This window comes from Stegastes partitus, unplaced genomic scaffold (genome assembly GCF_000690725.1).
Source record: "Stegastes partitus isolate 25-593 unplaced genomic scaffold, Stegastes_partitus-1.0.2 Scaffold567, whole genome shotgun sequence".
In the NCBI taxonomy this organism is placed as follows: domain Eukaryota; kingdom Metazoa; phylum Chordata; class Actinopteri; family Pomacentridae; genus Stegastes; species Stegastes partitus.
Window position 1 is genome coordinate 211,806 of NW_007578298.1, and position 17,060 is coordinate 228,865.

General features: G+C 38.0%; 1 protein-coding gene and 1 non-coding gene across 2 annotated transcripts in view; one reads left to right on the forward strand and one right to left on the reverse strand.

Moving 5' to 3' along the window:
• The window catches only part of aifm5 (apoptosis inducing factor mitochondria associated 5), an 11,335-nt gene extending 4,943 nt beyond the window's left edge, over positions 1-6,392 (forward strand). The window contains exons 10-19 of the mRNA XM_008288602.1: positions 275-405; positions 1,031-1,146; positions 1,246-1,317; positions 1,427-1,490; positions 2,015-2,091; positions 2,495-2,612; positions 4,017-4,115; positions 4,232-4,307; positions 4,417-4,521; positions 6,283-6,392. Of these exons, the coding sequence (XP_008286824.1) occupies positions 275-405; positions 1,031-1,146; positions 1,246-1,317; positions 1,427-1,490; positions 2,015-2,091; positions 2,495-2,612; positions 4,017-4,115; positions 4,232-4,307; positions 4,417-4,521; positions 6,283-6,319 (895 nt within the window). The 3' untranslated portion in view covers positions 6,320-6,392. The remainder of the gene's footprint in view (positions 1-274; positions 406-1,030; positions 1,147-1,245; positions 1,318-1,426; positions 1,491-2,014; positions 2,092-2,494; positions 2,613-4,016; positions 4,116-4,231; positions 4,308-4,416; positions 4,522-6,282) is intronic.
• A 5,601-nt stretch (positions 6,393-11,993) lies between these two features.
• On the reverse strand, positions 11,994-12,065 carry trnaw-cca (transfer RNA tryptophan (anticodon CCA)). Its single transcript has one exon. It is a non-coding gene; the product is annotated as a tRNA-Trp (tRNA).
• Between the last annotated feature and the right edge of the window lie 4,995 nt (positions 12,066-17,060).

Below are 17,060 nucleotides of genomic sequence, written 5' to 3' on the forward strand. Positions count from 1 at the left end.
GGATGGATGGATGGATTTTGGTTGCCACATACATACACACTGTACAGACATACACTGTTTCTTATACAGAGAAATGATAACATCACAATAGGTGGCGTTTATATCCATCTAACGTAAGGGAAGGTGTAAGTTTTAGGTTTGAATGTTAGTCTCAGAGTAATGCCTGCTTTGAGAAGCCACTAGTCATACCTGTCACTGTACTTTGTGCAAAGTAAAGTTCACATTGCTGCAGTGCTTCTATGCATTGCTTATGAAGTCATGCCTTTTCCTTTAGAGCAAAGGGTCTGGATGTGCCTGGTATGAAGTTGGACAATGTCATGATGCTGGAGACGCCAGAGGATGCCCGGCACATCCACGCAGCCTGTCTGGGCAGCAACGTTGTCCTCGTGGGAACCTCTTTTGTTGGTACTGTGCGAAACCTGCACATATTTTTACATTTGTTTTGATTGGATATGTGCAGGAGGAAATAGACATAATAGATTCAACTCTTCTGCAATAACATCTAATTGTGAAATATAGATAAAACAAAAATTCACAGTTATCGTTAATATTTGTCAGTTTTATGAAGGTCCAAAAGATTATTATATGAGCCAAAATCATAATAATAAACTTAACTATGTCATAAATAATAGGCCTACTGTTAACTAATGAAAAAAAGAAATATAAAGCTTTATGCTTTTCCTTTAGCTTGTCGTTAGTTTGTAAAATGAATGACTTGATAAACTGGTGCATTTTGTTGTTTAACTCCATAATTTGTTCCTATTTTTTGGTCTCACAACCATGATCAGGAATCTACTTATTATTTTCTCCAATGTTTCCTGATGCTTGTATGATAACGTTCAAGTGAGTCAAAGGAATGATTGGATTAAGAGTACACAAACATGTCCTCTATTTTTTTTTGCAGATATCATTTTGTCAGTTTTGCGGCTAATTACAGATTTAGTTATTAGAGATTTCAACTTTTTTTCCATTTCAATACTATCAGTACTCCTGATTTTCTCTACAGTAGCCACATTTACTTGTTTTTCAGGTATGGAAGTTGCATCTTATTTGATTGACAAAGCCTCCAGAATCACAGTGATTGGCAGCAGTGAGCTGCCGTACCAGAACACGCTGGGCCGTGAAATTGGCAGAGTTACCTTGATGGTAAGTAAGAAACAGAGACATGGAGCCCTGTATTGTATCATCACATTACTTTTCTTTTCAGCTCAATTATTTGTTGTTTAAACTCTGTTGTTCCTGCAGATGCTGTCAGAGAAAGACGTGAAATTCTACATGAATGATAGTGTGATAGAGGTCAAAGGTGTGAATGGAAAGGTATCCGTCCCAGTTCAGACTTAACATCCGCACGACACAGCAATAAGAAAATGTAAACATTCACATTTCTTTCTGTTCTTCCTCTCATCGTCCTTTCTTCTTCTTCAAGGTGAAGGAGGTTGTGCTTAAAAGTGGAACAGTAATCCCAACTGATGTTCTGATTGTTGGTATTGGTGAGTGCAATGCGGATGTTTTTGTGATTTCACATTTACACAATGTAATGTGCAATTACTTTATATAAAAACAGCCAAAATATCTTTTAATTACTCTAACTGCTTTATGTACATTTTAAAAATGTGTTAATTCAATAGCTGTATTTAGTCATTGTTTATAATTGAGTAAAGATAATTTTGCTGCCATTGCACTTAAGCTAACTGTTTTTAGTCTTTGCGCCAAGTTGCGCGAATCAGCTGCTGGCCGCAGCTTCATATTTGAAGGTTCTTTTTTCTTTACTACCTTTTTCTGGCAGCTTTAGTTGCTTTAGAAGTTGAGACTTTTGCACACAAAATATATTCAAAAAAAATCTTGTGCAATATAATGTTCTGTTTTAATTTAAACTACTCAACACGTACAGTTGAAACAGTCGATTAATCAACTTGTCAACTTACAGAAAATCTACAACTATTTGAATAATTCATAAACCAAATCCAAAAAACCTGCTTAACCGCTTCTCTGTCACTTTTCCATCCTCCACCAGGCAGCATCCCAAACTCAGAGTTCCTACAAGGCAGCAAAATACAGATGAACGCAAAAAACTTTGTTATAGTCGACAAGGTCAGCTAATAATCTGTTTTCATGTTGTGCTTTTATTCTGAACTCATGACCATTGATCTTGTGCTTTTTTCAACCTTATGCTTTGTTAAGATGATTTTTCAGAGCCCACATGCTTCACTGCTGGTCCGATTGTAACTAAATATGAACTCTCAGAGAGATTAAGGCTGTACCTGTAGGTGGATGTAATATCCGTCTATTGCAGGACCCCTTGTCCATGTCACTGAGAGTAATTCTTTATGACTTATGGCTATATGTTGAATGAGATGAAAGTGTTTTTGGTGCTGGTAAATTGAGACAGATTGTCCTGTACCCCAAACATAACATTAGGATTAATAAACTTGTATTAATCAGTGTATTCTGCAGCAATAATCATCAGTTTCCTGCCTGTGTTTGCATCCTGCAGGGCATGCGCACCAACGTCCCTGACGTGTACAGTGGAGGTGACCTGGTGACCTTCCCACTGGCGATGGCCAATAACCAGCTGGTGAACATTGGACACTGGCAGATGGCACAAGCACACGGTAATGTAGAAACAACATAAATGGCTTTACAAAGAAAGTTTGTATCTGAGAGCTTGACCACCTTACGTAAGACTAAACTCCCACTAATTCTGGGTGAATTTATACTGCCTTCAAACTATGAGACACTGAGCAATAATGACAAACCACTCATCTCTTTTTTCTGCAGCAGAGCATGTTAGAAGTTTTATTTAGTTTTATTTTACTGGGAAACTCTAGTTTCTAGTGAGGAGCAGAGTGGTTTGAGTGCAGTGCAGAGCTGCATCAGGGCTGAGCTGCACTCACGGCAGAGCTCAGTAATTTTGATTACTCATAATTTAATTGAACAAATGAGTATGACTGATGACGTCCTCACTGCTATACATTTCCATTAGATCTCTGAAAACTTAACATCATGAGCCATGTTGTCTGCTTTCTCGTCATTTGGTGTCACTGTTTAGCATTGATTGTTGCCTTGGAAACAAATGCAAGTGACATTTGTGTTTCTTGAAATATGAAAAACAACTAGTCAAGGAGATAAAGGGTCAGAACCCCAATATACCAGCAGAATTTAATTCTTCATTCGGTCATGAGTTAGACACAAAGATGAGCCATGAGATTGTGATTTAATCAAAAACTGGAAGGTAATCTAGGGTTTCTGGCTTGGACTGAGCTCTTGTGGAGTGAAGACAGACAACAGCACACAAGATTGGTCCACGTACAGTAAAGGAAGTGATTCTGTGTTACCATCTTAGACAGAAATCTATGCATTTTTCAGTTATTTCTGACTGATTAAAAAATAAAGTATATCAAGCTTGAGTAAATGAAAACTCCAATTAACAAATTTTGGGGGGAAAAAATTTGAATTGCTATTTTTATTTTAAATTCTCATCATTGTGGCACTTGTGATTTTCCTCTTTGCTGGAAAAAACTATGATTGATTGCACCTTCATTTCAGTAGTTTAAATGTAATTGTATTCCATCACAATGCACATTTGATTTTACTCAAAATTTGAGTTTGAAGGCATGTCATCTTTCTAAAATCATCAGCATTACAGCATTTATAAGAGTAACATCAGGAAGAATTGTCAGATTTTTAGCTTGCAGGTTTTAATTAACATGATGACAATTAGTTACATCTGAGCTTAGATTATACATATTTCATTAAAACTGCTTCATTTTATGTGCCCATTTACAAATTGCCAAAAAGAAACCAAAATTCTCAACTAGTTTCTGTAAAAATAAATAAATAAATAAATAAAATGATGTTAAGAGATTCTGTCTTCTAGTAAATACTTTGCTAAACCAGTATTATTTTTTATTCTTCTTACATCTTAAATATCTGTGCCTAAACTACAGTATTGTCTCCGGCCTCATTTGCAGTTAAACTGTAATTGTTTTGCGTTTTATTTTTGGATTGGTTTTCAGGGAGAGTAGTAGCTTTGAACATGCTGAAAAAACCAAGTGAACTCACCTCAGTTCCTTTCTACTGGACCGTCCTACTGGGTAAAACCATCCGATATACAGGTGGGCAAACACACAGTCTGGGCTAAAAACTGTATATACTGATTGCCACGATGATAGCGTTCAGATGCAAACACTTGGTTAAATGCAACTTGTGTTTTTACTTTGGTTGTGTGCAGGCTATGGGGAGGGATACACTGATATTGTAATTAAAGGAAGCTTTGAGGAGAGGAAGTTCCTGGCATTGTACATCAAGTAAGTCAAGAAGAACATCTGCTGAAGAACACGAAGAAACTGAAAAATGTAATCCTTATAGAGTAACATCTATATATGGGTGCGTTTGTGATTGTGTTTTTTCTTTTAGGAATGATGGGGTCATAGCAGCAGCAGGCCTAAACTACGATCCAGTTGTGTCTGCAGTAGCTGAGAGGCTAGCAGCAGGAAAAGTCATCACAAAGAAAGAGGCTGAGTATGTAAAATGGTTCTGTTTATTCCCACTTTGTTCCCATTTCTAGATTATTTTATAATCTGAACACCAGATGATTTTTGGTGTTTATGGATCATTTAATAGTGATTAGATTAGATTACAGATACAAGTCTCATGTTGACTTTTGCTGGCTCTTGGCCAGGACGCCCTTGTAAAAGAGGTTTTTAATCTCAATGGTTTTTTCCTGGTTAAATAAAGGTTAAATTAAAAAAAATTAACACTTGTAATGGACAACAATGATGAAATCATATTTGTAGACCAATCAAAGTGATTCAGTTGCTTCTTGTCTCACAGAGTTTATGATTCTTGTCTCCAGTTCACAGGTTCACTCCATGTTGTTTTTTTCTTTCTTTTACTTCACTAAACTAAAGCATCTTCAGAATCAGAAATCAGAATCAGAATCAGCTTTAATGGCCAAGTACATACACAACATACAAGGAATTTGGTTTCAGCTGTTGGTGTCGCCCTAGGAATTTGCACAAATAATAGAAATAGGAAAATGTTAAAAATAAAATAAAGTAAAATATCTACAGAAAGAAAAGAATAAAATACAATAAATATTAATAAACAATAAAACAAGATAATAAGACAAATATATACAAGAATTTACTTAATCTTAAGACAGATTACATTTGAGTCATGGCACTAAGCTTTGGACTTTCTTTCTTTGCTTTGGAGAATTTTTTTCAGGAAAAACAAGATAAATATGAACGGTATTAAAAGCATTTGTTTGGTGTGTGAAAGAAGGATAAGTTTTCTATCATCATGGAGCAGTCTGAACATATTTTTCATCCCGATGGATAAAATGTATGAGTGGATTCTGAATATGCTCTCACAAGTGATGAGCGTTGTTTATCCTTCTGTAATAGCAACGTGAAAACGATAAACAATGAATCTACAGAGAATTGTCACCTAAACCTGCATCTCTCCTCAGCTTTGCACTACTTTATAGTGAAGTTCAGCTCATGTTTTAGCTTTACTAGTGTGCTTCACACTGACTATCTGAATGTGCACACAGCAAGCAGCTGTTTAAAGAAGCTCTAAGAACTCACTTTACACCACCTGCTCAGTACCAAACAGCAGACAGACAAAGGTAACAACTAACTAGTGAACATAATGCAGCTACAGAGCCGAATATTTCCCCCAGGAGCTGATGGAGACCAAAAACTGAGCAAAAAGAGAGTTAATATTTGTGAAATTTTTGTGTACGACCAATTGTCCTACAAAAAATTGCAATCAATTATTTAATTCTCTTTTTATGTCCATTGTATGCCTCTATTATAGGGTCTCTTTTTTCATTTGGCTTAAAATCAACATGTGCCGGCATTGCTGCTGTGAGATATTCAGGTTTACAACTAAATCTGTGACGTTAATGTCTGTAGATGCTCATCAAAAAGCAGTCAGTCAAATATTAGAAGTTCAATGGCGAAGTGCTATTAAATAGAGCAGAAGAAGAGGGCGCAAACAGTTCAAAGCAATGTGCAAATAGTGACTGGAATATGATATTCCTGTTAGTGTTGTGCAGCTGCTGAAGTTATTCAAACAATTATGCAAAATGATTGGCTGTAATAATTGTGATCCAGCCTAATTCGATTCACCAGATGGCCAGAAACATGACTCCAAATAAAGTTTAGTTGGCTCAGATGTAATCCAATATATGAGAGGAACAAGCTGTTAATCAAATGCATTAAAGGGCGTAAATCCACATAAGCTCGTGTCTTTTCTCTTTCCTCTCCCTGGCAGATCAGATGACCTGAGCTGGCTGCAGTCGTTGTCCTGATCTACACTTTCTTCCACTTACACATCATCTGTACAGTGTTCACATGCAGCCAGGGAGTCCTCCTTCTGTCTGGATTAAACTGTTTCAATCAGAGGAGACAGACTTTGCTGGTGAAGAGCACCGACCAAAGTGAATGTTGTATTTACAGCTCGGTGCTCTGTGTGGAAGTATTGGATTTCAAACTGTACGTCATGCAGTCAGTGTTCATGTGAGGGGGAGTTCACCATGTAAACAACAGATACCTCAAATGGATGCAGCTTTTGGAGCTTTTTTTTTTAATCTTAATATTTGTCATTATTTCAACAGATTTTGTTTTTAACTTCATGGATTTCTGTCTCCAGGAATGTTTCAGTAACAGTCCAGAGACATCACCTTTTAAGATGCCTCGCTATGTTCTCTGCTGTTAATATTTAAAAGCTGCCTTTTACTTGGATGGGGCTGCTGAAAAAAAAAACCTAAAAAAACACAAGTGACCTTAATAGCCGACTGCAGCCGTGTACGTGGTCCGGCCGGTGAGAGGAGGATTAGGAGAACAGAGGGGGAGTGTTCAGTGCTTTGAAACAGAGGTGCTGAAACAGGCAACAGTGACAAACACAGGGAACAATCGGCCTTCGGCAAACAGCAAACAAAGGCACCGTGACAAAACCTTTACAAAAGAAATGCTGCGTTTTTCTCTCTTCTCCCCCTCAGTCTCTCTGCTGGTTTATCGCTGTCTGTACTTCACACCTCAGCTTTCACTCTGAGCTTCACCCTCAACAGTGGCGGGATCCAAGGCTCTTGGAGGCCTGCTGCAGCTCTCATATCTGAGGTGTGAAGGTGCTCACATTCTCTGTACTTCTTCATAATTTTTGATAACTATTTTTTTTCTTTTTCGAGTATCTAAGTTACAATCAGCAATTAAAATGACATTATTCCATACTCTTTTCATATGGATGAGAGTTCTTGATAAAAATCTACCGCCCTGTTATTTTACACCACAGAATGGATTAAAGGTTTCACAAGATACCGATACTGACAATAACTGATATTTGAAAAACTGAGTAACTCTATCATGTTAATAATCCATATAGAGTGATATCATAAGTAATCCAGACCAACATATAGTGCAGTTATGGTAACAGGCTCTCTCCATACACTCCTATTCTGAGCTTATTTAATTGATCAAAAAAAGAGCCAAAAACACGTAATAAACAAAGTTTACGATGAATTTAACTGTTTCTATTCTTTTGGCCACGATAATCGTGTAGTGAAAATATGCTACATGGGTATATGCTTATCTTAATATAATACACTTTCTGCATATCAATTTGAGAAACTGTTATTTTGTGATGAAACACTAATTTTCTGGTTAATAGAGGGAAGTGAATATTAGACACATCAAGGTTCTTCAACACATTAAAGCTAAAAAATGTAATGGTTAAGATCACAGATAACTAAAGACAGACCGGACATATTTTATTGCATATCTTGAGTTCCACTTTTAAAGTTAAATGCAAAACAGTTTCCATGTTTTCTGATCATCTTACTGGCAGAAGGCAACACCGACTGTCCTAATAGTCCTGCACCGTCACATCTCTCTCATGCAATGAGTCAATTATCAGCTTAAAAGCTATCAAAAACAGCTTTAAGCCTTAGTTTGAATCACTGCACATTGCTCCAGAAAGTAATTTGGCTTAATATGAATTTGTGAGGTAAGAAAACTGTATTTGTTCTCCTGAGGAACAAGTCACAGCTTTGCTTTGCCTCATGTAACACGAAGAAGCAGTTACAACGCTGAAAATCAGTCCTCTTGTTAGTAAAAGCTTTGTTATCATTGCAAAGTGATCCCTGATGCCAGAAGGAAATAACAGTGATGTAATCGTCATTTACACTTTTTGTCGTGTGTTTCAGTTTGTTCATGCATTAAAAGAAAAACCTCAGTCACAACATTTCTGTCTTTCTGTGCTTTCCCTGACTTGGAGTGCTTGACTTTTCTGCCACCTATTGCCCATGAGTGGTAATATCACAGGAACAACAGTCAAGTAACAATCAGTTCCTTTTTATGAATTCATGCCTATAATCTCAGTCACATAAACTTCTTTCCCACTTATATGGTTTTAAAAAATACTTTAGGTCATCTTTTGCACAATACTCCATTTGCACTTTGTACATCAAGTGATCACCTGAAGTGTGAGGAGGCAGCATGGCAACACATTTAAAACTGGAAATATTATTAACACATCACTGTGACTTGTGTGTTTAGCTCTTAATTGCCGTAAGAAAGAGAGAAATAACAAGTTTGAGAATTTGCACATTAGCTCACAGGTCAACTAAGTCAGCAAAATGCTTAACAGCTTGAGCTTTAGACAACATTTCATTTCTACATTCTCACATTCTCACATTATAGTGGTGAAAAAGTAATGTGACTCCCATCCAGCTAACCCTCCTCTGCTTCACTGACAGATATGAGTGGGCCTCAGAGGTGTTATCCTGATTGGGTTTCAGTCCTGAAAGATCAACTTTGGGCCTTTTTTGGAAGCGTTACATAATTCAGCAGCACAAGATAAACTGTGCAAATCCTCTATTAAGTTTTTAACAGGCCTATTCAGCAGGAGGAGGTTCTGTCTTTGTGACAGCTGTGGCACCGTGGGTACATAGTTTGTACTTGACAGCATTTCTGCTGGGAGCTTTAAAGGGTAATGAATTGGCAACATGCTCAGTTTCTGTTCAGTCCAAAGGATCTTCTCTTTTATGTCTCACGGTGGTGGAGTTTATTTTAAACTGTGAGCAAATACAGCTTTCTCAATATCAGTCTGTGCTCAGATGCAGTAATGATGCAGCACCTTGTTCAGATTCAGTCAAAAATTTTTACTCTTTGCTCTCTTTAGGAAAAGTCTGTCTCAAGGCATCCTGGGCTTCTTTCAGCAGAACCTCTCTGTGAGCAATGTATCGCAGCCGCCTGTTGGCCCTGTACTGCTCCAGCCTCTTCGCCTCAGCCTGGGGGTCCTGCAGCACTCCCTCCCACCTCAGGCTCTCCCTGGCCTGGACGCTGAGCTCTGTCACGTACCCCTGCACCAGAGCTCCTCTGCCACTATCTGGTGAATCCTTGAGGGTTTTTTTGCTCCTCCGTCTACTGCTGCCCAGACGTTCTCCATTCTTCTGACTGGGAGCTCTGAGCTTTGGAAGCTGGCCTTGAGGCTGAGCAGGATGCTGAGGGGGTGGCAGGGACACCAGCGAGGTCTCAGGAGGCAAAGAACCAGGCTGAAGTTTCTCTGTAGGGAGGCAGCAGAAACATGAAAGCCCCTGCACACTACCAAACAAAGCGGAGGGTTTAGATTACTAATGACTCCCTTTGGAGTTGGAGGTCTATTGGCTTGGTTTACAGTAATGAGCTGCAGTGAGGACACACTGGGGGCCTATTTTCTAACGACCTACTCAGCGCTGCAGGGAATCCTCCTGCAGCACCACATGGTACTTATACTGCTGCTTACATTGTGTACATTCTGTGACATTTGCTTGAACTGGCCAAGTGGTGATACACTAGGGTCAGTGCAAACAGTTGTTTTTCTGTCTGTGTGTCTTCACACTGCTGCATGACTGATCATAAATTCATACTATGACAGAGGCTTTTCATTAGATCACTGTTTGTAGCAGTGTTCTGTCTGTGTTTGTTGGCAGCATGTACTCCATCAGGAACATAGGCTGCTTCCAAAGGACATGCTTTTAATGAAAAAAAAAAGTGACACAGTAATTTAATTTCCTTTACTGCAACAAAGCCTGGAGTAGCAAATCTATTTTCAGTCTTCTTCAAGACTTCAGGATGGTTAGACTTATGTCAATATGTAGACAGAAGAATTTTGACGCAAAATATATTGATACATTCAAAAATAAAAAAGAATTGAAAGCTTTAATGCGACTTTAACATCAATTTTATTGATTTGGATCAACCTTTTAAGTTGCAAACATGGTTTTGATGACTTGTGTTGACATAATAATGTATGCAATTAATCCGACTTAATATTGGAGGTAATTTAAACAAAAAATCTGCTTTTTCTGAGCTTAAACTATATGGAAGTTTGACTTTTCTCCACCTTGAATTCAGGACTGTGTGTCATTAAACACTTTAAAACGTGTGTTTATGAAACTGAGTAAGGTAACTGGTAATTAAAAATACCAGTTAAAGACTGGTTCCGTTAACTAAATGTTGTTAGTTCATTTAACAGAATTCTATTTGAAGTGGCCACAACTTAAAACCTGTTGCATCATTTTATTTATTTATTTAGTTTATGGTTGAGTCTAAGTATTTGTTTGTGTCTTCTTAAAAAAAAAAAAGAAAGAAAGAAAGTAGACTTTCTTGTGCAACTCCAGCTAATTTCACTGCACATTTGAATGTAGCACTTTATTATATACTGTATAATTTGACACTGTTGTTTTGCTGCATGTCCCCAACCACTAATAAGTCTGTTTACCTGGATTTTCTGGCTCGCTGGTGGAAACAGAGGTTTTCTTTTTGTCCTCCAGCATGATGATGTGTTGGCACCCAGTGGCTGGTAAACAGGTTTGTGCAGGAGATGATTCCTCTCACTAACTGCAAGACCAAAACCAAACAAACAAACAAAAAAACAGAGACCTGGAAAAGTTCGTTTTGTCACAAGTGCGGCTGCGCAGCGACCATCTGCTGCTGTTTCCTTCAGTCCCGAGACAAGCCGCTTTGGTGCTCGTTGTTCGAAATAAACACAAAAAGGCTTCAAAACGTCTAAAATGCTGGATGCTACGTTGCTACTTTTGTTGCTTCCTATTTGTTCCGGGAAAAACGTTCCCACAATCACGCTACACTGCCGCGTTGCCCAGAAACGCGTCTCCATGGCAACAGGACACGCCTTCTCTGAGAACAACTGTTGGTAATTTAAATATATTTCAGCGTACTTTTCAACAAAACTTTATTACTCTAGTAAAAGTTCATACATTTAAATGTTTTACATGTCAGAGAAAATTCTGTATTTTCTTTTTTCCAGTTACTGGAATACATATTTTTATTCGGCTGCATTTATTTACTACTAATTAAGACTTTTCTGTCTCAAGAAAATATTTCATAAATACATTTAAAAAGAAAAAAGGTTAGCTTGGTTGTCAATAGTGTTTATTTGGGAGGTTAGAGGTATTTTGGGCTATCTGATTTGATTAGGTTTTTTGTTTATCTTTTGTTTTTGTTTTTTTTGTTTGCGCTTGTTTTTACCTGTCTATACTGTAATATAGGTCATCTATGTATGCTCGATGTCATAATTTTATAATATAATAATATTACTGGCATGGATACGGTGAGATACACTATAGGCTTCAACATGAGATCCGTTGTTTAGCCTATATTTATTTACATTTTGAAAAACGAAGTACAACGAATGAGACAAACGGTTCCTTTTTGCAATGCCCTGTTAGATGCACTGACAACTATCAGTGACTTACTTTGATATTAGAAAATCTTAAAAACGATAGTAAGGCAGAATCAGAACCGCTGAATATTAATAATATTTATATATTTAAAAATTATCAATTGTAAATTCATTTCCATTTGTGAGCTTTGGAATCATTAAGACAATTATGTTCAGTACGTCGTTTACAATCACAAACAGAAGGTGTAATGACGTTTCCTCTGTCATAAAGTGTTCCGGTTACACTATAGATAAAGTTTAGTTCATGACCCCGACGTGATTTGAACACGCAACCTTCTGATCTGGAGTCAGACGCGCTACCGTTGCGCCACGAGGTCTGAAAGTTTCAAGAGTAACTGCAAATCAAATCGGACTAGTTGAACACATACAGGAGTAGATTTTTCGGTAGTAGGATAGATAAACATATTTTTGTCCTTTAAGATTCATCTAAAATGAAACAGAAAAGAAAGAAAGAAAGAAAGAAAAAATCTGGGATATTGTAACAACTAATGACATCAACACAAGCAATTTGTTCCACAGACACTGAATGCTTGTAGCATGTCCCCAATGAACTCCAATTACAGTCACAGCATAAAAAAACAAGTGTATTTTTTTTTTTATTCTTGTCTTTCCCACAAGACCATTACGGTAACTACTGTAGTTTTACGGTAGATATTGTCATGAACTGCTCATAATTCTATTGCATATAAGAGCTCCACAGTATAAGATGAACAAATATCCTTTACAGTTTTGTCATTCAGGGTCTTTGGAGAGTTAATATGAATAGCTCTCTCTTTTCATCCTGTGTTCTTGCTTTATTTTTTTGTATCATTTACTGTATTTTTTGGTTGTCTTCTGAGTTTGACACAACTGTTGTGCTGCCATTGTAGGACTGTAAAAACCCTTGACACGATGTTCTGCTGTTGCCTTCAAGAGTGAACACAAGAGTCTTCAGACACTCCTAAGATCCGATGGATTATTTTTATTTTCGATGATTGTAATGTCCTTACAAAACAGATAAATTCTTAGTGTTAGCATGTTGTGTTGCTAGTGTGACTGTGTGACCTTTAATTTTTGACGGTATGTACAATGGTCAGAGTTATGAGGAAATAGTAGCACATAGGGACATTCAGAAACTTTGTTGGAAACTTTGAGACTGATTTGAAACCAATTAACAAGGAGTGGATGAGTAAATATGTTTTCATATCATCTGTTGTGCTTCAGTAAAACCTAAACTCATCTGGTGTTTACCTCTGTTTGCTTCTCTCCTGGTCTCTGTGCTCATACATACTGTATTTGAATACAGTCAAACTGCCAGTAAAGCTTCTCTCATTTATATATTTTTCTGTTTCTGTTAGGCAACAAAACAAGTACAATGGAATGACTGAAACTCAGCTTATTGAACTACATGTTAACTCGCAGTCACGGCAGAGCTACTTCCAAGCAGTGCTCTGCACTGCTAAACTACTGACTTTCTAACCACAACGTTATCTGATAAACTCTCCAAACACATCAGGTAGAAGCAACGACTGTGCTGTGAATTTGGCAATATTTCCATGTTAAGTGATTACTCAGAGGGAAAGAAGTTTTACAAAATCCCGATCTCACGTTCTCATTCACGTCTGTTTTGCTTTTTGCTGTCAATCACAGAGGTAGAGATGGTCTTCTTCCTGAAGTGGACAGCAGTAGTTCAGCTGCATACCCAGCTCTGGACAACGAAACAGCCTCTTTAGAGCACGACTAAAACTAGAGGTTATAATTGCATGGGAAAATAAAATATTTTTGCAGTGTTTTGAGCTGAAAAATTTAAAGACACATTTAGGGACATGTGAGACTTTCAATAATGTGCTGAAAAGGGACACAATATTGGAGCTGAAAACTATATTCAACCAGCAGTAAGTTTTTTTGGCCAACTGGGGGCAGCAGAAACAAGCTGTGAATGCATCACTGGCATATTACAGACCTATTACCTTTTAATAGTGATCCTATCCAACTGATGAAAAGAAGCTTTAGCATTCATTTGAAGTTGTATTATTGGGCACTTGATAACTTCAAACCCAATATTGACTCTTAATGTAGTTGTGTTTTGAGCTCTACCGGCTTTTAAAATGTTTGTCTTTTTAGCTGCTAACTTCTTGCCTGGATCCACTTCACTGTAACAAGTTAAAAGTTTTGTTGTGTATCTGGCAGACTAACTGCCTGTGTTCATCAGCAACCCTATTACTGCTATTTATTGCTGGGCACATTACAATTTCAGAGCTCTTTTCTGAATACAACTGACTGCTATTAGACTATAGCAACACTGTGAGAGTGGAGAGAGTCAGGTCAGAAAAACAAAACAATGAGCTGAAATTTGACATAAAGCTCTGTGGAGTTGAAAGGAAATGTAGGATTGTGTAATATATCCCTGTGGGTGTGCAACTACGTGCACACAAATGGTCATATGATCCATTGTTAACATGAAAACACTTTTGTAGCTTTAGGCAAAGACTCCACCTTCACTTTAGAAAGTATTGATTTATCTTGTGCTGCTGTTAGAGGATAAACTCCGGAAACTGAAGTATCTTTAGTAACATTGTTAGTATTTTTGTACTAAAAAAGCATTGCCACTGATGTGTTTGAATGAAAAGGATGTGACAAAGTGGTAAGCAAATTAGCTCTCATTTAATGTTCAAGGAACTGAACAGTATTTGTGAAACCCTGTCCTTTTGCACTGCTGCACGGGGATTTCATGTCGCTTCAGATGACTTCCACAGAATGTAGCTCGGTATTTCACAGGGAGTTTCCATCCTGTTCCTGTCAGAGTTTAGTCCCCCACTGGTTCCTCAGTACGGCACACACTTCACATGTATGTACACACTGAAACAAACTCACATGTGCCTTATTTATGAAATTATAAACTCATCACAATCCATTGTGAAGTCTTAAATTCACTGTAACCTTTGTAATAACTACGAGGTAACTAATTTTGGCCCTTGGATGCTATGTTCTGTCTGCTCTGCACCAGTGCTAAGAATAGGCTCAGTGTCAGAGCTCAAACAAGTCTATCCTGCTTCTGCATTTCCCCCACATATCTGAGCTCTTCCAGAAAGAAGTACAGGAAGAAAGAGGATAAATCATCATGCTGAGTCAGAGAGGACACGTAGCATTTATCCACGCAGGAGTGACAAAGTTCACAGTCAGCTGCAGACGTGATACAAGTGTTTTTAGAGCCTTCATCGAAAAAGTGATAGAGCTGGTCGTTTGAAATCCACAACGGCAAAATCATACTTCACGTGTTTATGTAAGCAAAATGGATAACGCGGCCAACGCAGAGCACATTTAGCTGCTCCAGCTATTTAAATTCTCACATAGACTCTGACCCACAATTTAGAAATTCCTCCACCAGGTCATGTGACTTGTTTGCGTTTTTATGTGTCGTGAACCATGCCTCTGTCACGTCTTGTTCTGATGAGCTTGCGAGTCACGAACATTGGTGGGGGAAGATGTGACTTGCATGCTACTCCATCTGGTGCGGACATCATTATACAAACAGATCTTTCGCTGCACTTTAGTGCACCGGCATGCGATGGCAATACACTGCAGCTCAGCAGCTTTTGCACACATGCCAAATTTGATTTAGTTTTCAGGAACTTGCACATAAAAGAAATTTAAATTTAATCAGAGTGAATGTTTTACAGACGGGGCTTTGACCTTAGACATCCCTCCAGGCACTCTATGTATAGCAGATTCAGAGAGCAATTAGATCATCTTACAGGCTGAAGTAGGTTATTCTGTGTTAAATATATTGAGTAACACACGCAGAGTACATCTTATTCTTGGGGCTAAATTTGTACCTGAAATTAGTAAATGTTATGTAATGTTATGTAATTATTTTCATCACATACATATTAGCCCTAACAAACCACCAGCTATTTAAATGCTGAGCTCTCAACAAAAGATTGCAAAAGAAAAGGGAACGTGACTGTGATTTTTCAAAGGCAGGAAACTGCTCATACTAACAACACTGTGAGTTATACAATGATTTATCTTTCTCTCGCTTTCAAAACTGATCCTAAATATTATTACCTTTTAGTATTATAATGAAAATCACTGATTCATAATGATTTCCACCCACACAAAGGCCCAAAAAGGACATTGTGTCTGAATCAGAAGGCAATGAAGGTTAGAGTTAGCAATGAGCAACTTTAGAGTGAATAACATTTCCACAAAAACATCATCATATCTGTCACTGGTCTCATAGAAAATGTGTGCAAATTGGAAATTCACAAAGCATTCATAACTAACCAGAGCTGAAATCAAGGTGATTATTTACTAAATCACATTAAAGATATTATAGGTCATAGTAACTTTACTCATATATTCCAAGAAAGCAAAACTATAAAATGGCGTGAAACAAGCACAACAGGGAAAAGACATGGGCCAGAGGCTTGGCCTTGTGTGGATGTTCTGTGTGTGCTCAGTGTGTGCTCAGTGTGTCAGGTGACAGTGAGGAAGCAGCTTTTCAAACTGCAGCAACCTTAAAGCTGCAGTCAGAGTGACAAGCCCAGGTTCACAGCAGAGAGACAGAAAAAGGAGACTGGCCTTACAGTCCTTGCTGCGTGAGCGTCTGTATGCGTCAGCACCGAGAGGGTAACAAGTTCACCTCGACCTGCTGATGTCTCCAGAGGCCATTAGCAGACTCTTATGCTGTCTTAATAGTACAACAGCACAACATTTGTGCAATTAGTTGCAGGTTCAAAATGAAACCTTAACAGCAGCTTTGTCAGCAGACTCATACTGAAACACTCAAATGATGATTGTGCTTTTCATTCTTCCTGCGACTTTCAGCACAGATACGTGAGAAGCAGAGCTGCATCTGAGCTGCATGTAGCATCTAACATGGATGTAGCTCAGCTGACATCCTCCAGGCTTCTTAAAATGGCTGAATTAATATGGTGGGGAGGGACTAGAGCAAGAATAGGAGGAGACTGTTTAGACACCTTGCAGCTGACACAAAGAAAACCTAAACCCAAACCCAGAGAAAACCAGATATTGAAACAGATGAATACAATTTATCAATCAGTGATATAAGGTGGTCATGGTATGTTTATAGAAAAATAACCAGCAAAGCTTAGCGTAGCTTGCACAGTGCAAGTAATCTAATGGACAACAGCTGTCCTAGGATTTGTAATGCACAGATTTACAGATAGGAGACAAAATAAAGAAAAACTTGAATCCTTGACCCCTACACAATGAGGGGATGTGGTGTCTCTGTTATACTGTGGAGGGCATTTTACTGGAGTGGTTTGGGTTCACTAGTCCTCTTACATAGAGGTGTCACTGCAAATCAA